Below are 5,873 nucleotides of genomic sequence, written 5' to 3'. Positions count from 1 at the left end.
ACTGGTTTAAATTTTTGTTGTAATAGTTGATGTTTTCCTCTGATTTGAGGTGGACATATGGTTTGTCCTGTGTCCCTAAAAAAAAAAACAGTTTTCACCATGAAAAAAAAATCTAATTTTTTTTAACCTTCCCAAAACATCTGGTGTGATAAACAACTGTCCAAGTACTTCAAATATTGTAGAATTTTTCCTTTCTCAGTTATCAATTATATATTTATGTGTGAAACGCAATGGTGACACATCAGAGACCTGCTGTGCAAAGAGACATAAGTGTATAAAGTTTTAATAAAGCATTTGTTTGGTTCTCTTGATTTGTTTGCATTCATGTGTGCATCCTTTGAATGTTTTAACATGCAGAAATGTGCAGGAGTTTCAGATGTTGAAAGTAGATGATTGGTTGAAGTGGGGAGCTTATTGATGTACATTCATTATCATTTCTAATCATTAAACAATTTACTTGATTCTGTAATGTTTGATTTTGTTTTTTCCAAAAGAGAAATTAACACCTGTGACACTTGAATTCTAATAAAATATTGCTGTGATTTTTACACTGACCTTTTACCCCCCACACGCTGAATGAAGTTCAGTCACATCTAAAACTTTTCTGCAATACCTGTTGGCTAATTTCTCCTGCTTGCTTTTATAAGTATTTTCTGCCAGGCTGTGAACAAAGTTCAAATTTCCCTCCTCCTGCAAACTGAGCCCTTTACTTTCCCTCTCTCTGTCTTGAGTATCTGTTATCCTTAACTCTGTCTGATATGGGATTAGTAACGGGAGCATTGTTAATGAAGGAGCCTCCTCACTAATTCACTAACAAGCTTAGGTTTACTGCAGGGAAAACTAGTTCAGACCTGCAGATTTGTTTATTTTCCCGGGCAAAGGTTGAAAAACCTCCCGTTTCTTATGGCGCATAAAGAATGAAGTCTTGACTTAAACAGAAATTCAAAAATCCACGTTTTATTACAAATATCCCCTTTTCTGTACTAACAATGGCCGTGGAATAAGATCCGCGCTGCCCGCTGCCTTCCGCAGCGTGTTTTGTTGCAGTCCTGGTCAGGTTCCTGTGTCGGGTCCCGGAGAAGGAAGTTTGTTCAGGCACGTTACTTCCTCACTGGCTGCAGCTCGCGCAGGGCTGCAGGCCGTTCTCGTTGCAGGAAGTGCACTTGAGGGCTTTGAAGGAATCCGTGAAGCAGTTGCGAAACACAGACATCTTGCTGCCATGGCACATTGGGCACGGGATGAAGGCGAAGCCTCCGCAGGTCTGGCACGTCTGGGGATGCTGCACCCTCTGAAAAACGGACGTCGAGCAGGAAACACTCTTAGTACGGTGAAATGTAGTCTAAGTTTAAGAATAAACTAAAGTATTGGGACAAAAAAAACACAAGAACAGTGAGCAGAAAACAAATCAGACCATCATCACCATTCAAACCACCATGCAAACTAAGAAACACGGTTTTGAATGGCGGGATGCAGCCAGAGTGCCCAGAGGAACCTCCTGTATGCATTAAACATGCAAATTCTGCACATGCATGGGCTTTCCCTAAGTATACATGCACAGAAGATGCAAATTCTTCCACCGTGAAAGTCCCAGCACTTGGAATAAAAGCTGGAGTTTTTTTTCTTGCTGTGAGGTTCTTAAGTTTGAACTTTCTTTTTTGAATTTCAGGGCAAACACTATGTACGAGTGGTGAAATGTCAACAAGCTGTTAGCAGAATGACTCCAAAGCCCTCATTAGTGGCAGTGACATCTATAAATAAATTCCACATGAATTATTTTGCCAAAATTAAGACATGTTGTCCTCACAGGCCTGAAGGTAATGTAGTGCAGTGACTGGCAGAGAGTGGGAATATTTCTGCTTCATCCAGGTTTTGGAGCCTCTGTGTATGAAGGTTTTTTTCCCCCCGGGTCTATCGACTTGACTCTCACACTTTGCAGTTATTTGGGTAACATCTGTGTGTGCATTTGTTTCCCATGTGATGGCCTGAGTCTAGATCCAGCTCTCTGAGACCCTAAACGGTGCAGAGCGTGAATGAACAGATGAAAATATGGACAATTTTTGGAAGAAATACTGCATGTTAACAAATTGTTCCAATGACTCCCAATTAAGATAAAACACAAGGTCAACACACACATCTCCACCTATTTTCAGACCTTGTTTTTTTTTTCATTTTTGTCTTTAGTTTCCTAATCTCTATACAAACATATGCCATGAATCAGTCTTACCCTATGCTTACTAATAACAACATTCACCTAAAACAACCAAAACCTTTGTTTTAAACAGCTTCCACTAACTGCTTTTAGGTCTGCAACTATGCAATCATAAATATATACTTGACTCATGCCGGTGGCGAGCTGATTAGTGTATGCATGACCTTTTAGCACAGCACACTTTTTTTTAATAGCCTGCAGTGGCTTGCATGCATCACCTAAATGTCATCTTACTGCTTTGTATTCATATGTAAGGTTTTTGTTGGTGTTGGGGGGGGGGGGGGGGGGCTGGACCACAGATTCCAGCCAGCGCCTGGGAAAAGGCCAGTACTGGTGTGAATGACGATCCCAGAGTGACTCAGTGTGAAGCAGGAATAGTTTCTGCAGACTTAGTTTGAGACACGAGCTTCACGTTGGTGTATTTGAAGGAATGTGTTTGCGGTACAATCGATAACTAGTCCTTCATTATTGATGGCCGCTTATCGATGTGCATGCATTTTTTACATAGCAGTTTGCTCATGTTTTAAAGATAACGTCACCGGGGGAGGCCACTGAACCGCTCCTGTTTGCATTGTGTGAATACAATCTGCTAATTTACTGTAGTTGTAATCACAGTGTGTTTTAATATTAGATGCGTGACAACACATAATATTTTCCAGTAAATCCAAGAGGAGAGCATCTGAATAATTCAATATGTGCATGGGTTGAATCAAGCAGCTGGCTCAACACAGGAAAATCCTCATTTTGACCAACATCAATTATTCATAATGTGATTTATGCAACAAACGCTGAGAAAACCAACCTCGATCTTTGTCAGAAGATCCTGCAGCTCCCCTGATTCATTCATGCCGAGTATTTTCTCAGCACCCTGTAAGAGAAGTTCAACGATGAACCAAGAGCGGATGACGAAGTCTTCGACCTCATGTTTTCAAGAACTGACCCCAAGGTAGTGTCCGTCGATGAACACGACCGGTAGTGAAGGAGGTTCCGCCACACGCCTGCACCGCTCCTCCAGCTCCTTTCCGTACTCGCTGTCCAGGGCGATGTTCTTCTCCACGAACTTCACCCGGTGGTTCTGGAAGATCTTCCTGACCAGCTCGCAGCGCTCAAAGGTCGTCCGCACCACTCGGAAACTGGTGGTGTAGATCACGATCCGACCGAACTCCAGGGACAGCTCCGTCTGTGGAGGGAGCGAGGAGGCATCATGAAGGTATCTGAGGAAGTCATTGGCTTTTTTTTTAAAATTATAGATTAGAATTAGACAGACTAAACAGAGGTAAAATAACTGCCTCTTACAAAGTCTCAGCGTTACATTTTGTATTCTAACAATCAATGTCTTTTTCTATGAGTCATCAGATTTTTTTCAATAATAGTAATAATACTTGAAAAAAGTTTGCATTGGTATTTCTGTTTCCATGTTTCACTTAAACTGCTTTATTCAAACACAAGTCAACATCGGACATATGGACAACTATCGTTTTACAGCAGCTGTTTAAGAAGAGACTGGGTGTATAACAGTAGCCTGTGAGAACATTATGTTGTAAGGAATACATAGCAAGAAATGTATTACTTTTTAAAATGTTCAATATGTATTTTCCTGCTTTCATATATGTTCTTCATGCATCCCATGCACGCTTTCTGAAATGGTGACTGGAGCAGAATTTTGAACTTAATTTGATGTTCAGGGATGTCATAATTACTTAAGATGACAAAGGTAATCAATCATAATTGACAAGCTTTTTGAAGCAAATATGTAAGTTTCAGTTGCTGTGAGACATCTTAATACACAGAAGACGTTTATTTTTTTTTATATTGGCATGTCAGTCTTTGGTTCAAAAACAAACCTGTTTGATTTGTGAATTTTTTTTCCCTGGTTTTTTAAAAGAAAAATCATCCTGTAATGTTGGATTTCCCCTCCGTTTGGGATCTGATCAGACCGTTTCACCTTGAGAAGTGTTAAAACTTCACCTTAAACAAAAGATTATCTCGCTTAATCGTGATGAGAAGCTTTATCTTGTCTCGTCTGCGCCTTCGCCTAATGCCACTCTGCAGCGAGCACTTTCTTAGATATGACCTTCTGTATCGCTGCTGCAGCGGCGCAAGGCAGATGGGAGTTACCTCAGAATAACAAACGCTCTTTGTGGAGATACTAGAAAGCGAAGTGCCGAGAATTCATTAACCTGATTAGTTTGTCCTGAAACACTTAACGAAATGCATCATTAATCTTTAATTGTTCTGTGACCTTGTCCTCTATTGTGAGCTTTTATCCCAACCACACCGCTACGGTGCATGCAGCCCTCTTCCTGTAAGTAGACTTGACACTGATGGCAAACAAGCGTTGAAACCATCCAGGTAATAATGGGAAGTGAAGCAGCAGGTTGTTAGAAATCAAACATGGGAGCCGATAAGCAACATTAAAAGTCACAATATTGGACTTATCTGCTAATTATTGGTTTCCCGAGTTCATCATGACCACATTTATTTCACATATAAATTGCATTTTCTGTATCACTCATCACATGGGAAATGCAGTTTATTGAGGTGCAAGGAGTTCAATTCATTCTGTATTTTTATGTTTAAAATACACTTTTTTTTAGATGATTTGGCCAGGTTATAATGCTGCTCACTGTCTCCCTGTCTTTATCCCTATTCATAAATACAGTATGTCTGTTAAGTCTACTTCCGCAAGTCTAAAATAATAAATTCTGACTGAATATATACACTGTTTACACCCACATGTTTTTTTTTTTCTATATCCTTTTTGCATTTCTGAATCTATTCTGATGCATTTCTAAATATATCTCCAAATACGTGTACCCCCTGGTGGAGCATCCCACTAATCCATGACCTTGAATGTAACCAGGGTTTGAGTCCAGTGTACAAGGGACATTTTACAATGTAAACAAATAGACATTTAATTACTTTGGGAAGGCATGAATACCAGCTGATATAGTTTTCTGTATTTTTAACAGAGTTTTTATCAGTTTTGTTTTTAACTGGTGGTTCGGTCAGGTGTACTCACACTGCTGGCGGTGGAGATGTTTTCGAACAGGGTCTGCCCGGCGCTGACCTTGTGCTTGACCCCCCTCACGGTGCCGTTCTTGCTCCGGATGTTGACCCTCTTGGTGGTGAACATCCAGTCCTTGGTCCCCCCGGCGTACATCAGCAGCTCGTCGGGCTCGCTCCCGCTGTCGTCCAGCTCGGAGCCCGGGTACCCGAGCAGGTGCCCGCCGTGCGCGTCCCCGCTGGTGGAGGGCGTGCTGGCCCGGTCCGCGTCCGAGCTGCTGGTGCAGTCCGAGTCCAGGGAGTCCGCCGGACCCTCATCTTTGAACATCTCCTTGAGCACGCGGCCGCTGTTGCCCGAGGCCACGCGGAACCTCACGCGCTTGGGCGGCTTCTCCTGCGTCGTGCCCTCCATCGTCCTCGTGCCCTCGGCCGCGTTACATGGCGCGCAGCAGCCGGCTCGGAGCCGCTCATTCGGAGGTGAGGACGCGGCTCAGACGCGCGGCCGTGTTTCCCGTGGATTACTGCCACGATTAATCCAACAGGTCTAAAAATGACCGGCCGGGAGTCTGTAAGCCGCCCCGCAGCCGGACGCACGCGGTGAATTATACATGCAGCCCCGCCATGGCAACCCGGCAAACTAATCACTAGTAAAGCGATA

General features: G+C 42.8%; 1 protein-coding gene across 1 annotated transcript; it reads right to left on the bottom strand.

The window, feature by feature from the left end:
* Positions 1–1,087: 1,087 nt before the first annotated feature.
* On the bottom strand, positions 1,088–5,627 carry grxcr1a (glutaredoxin and cysteine rich domain containing 1 a). The gene is made up of 4 exons (XM_030114642.1): positions 5,232–5,627; positions 3,150–3,389; positions 3,012–3,077; positions 1,088–1,288 (listed from the first exon to the last, which is right to left on the bottom strand). Exons 1-4 carry the CDS (start codon positions 5,625–5,627, stop codon positions 1,109–1,111), a joined length of 882 nt encoding a protein of 293 aa, XP_029970502.1. The 3' UTR covers positions 1,088–1,108.
* Between the last annotated feature and the right edge of the window lie 246 nt (positions 5,628–5,873).

Source organism: Salarias fasciatus, chromosome 2, assembly GCF_902148845.1.
Source record: "Salarias fasciatus chromosome 2, fSalaFa1.1, whole genome shotgun sequence".
Lineage (NCBI taxonomy): Eukaryota > Metazoa > Chordata > Actinopteri > Blenniiformes > Blenniidae > Salarias > Salarias fasciatus.
The sequence above is the reverse complement of the archived record's forward strand: the minus strand, read 5'-3'. Positions and strand labels throughout refer to the sequence as shown.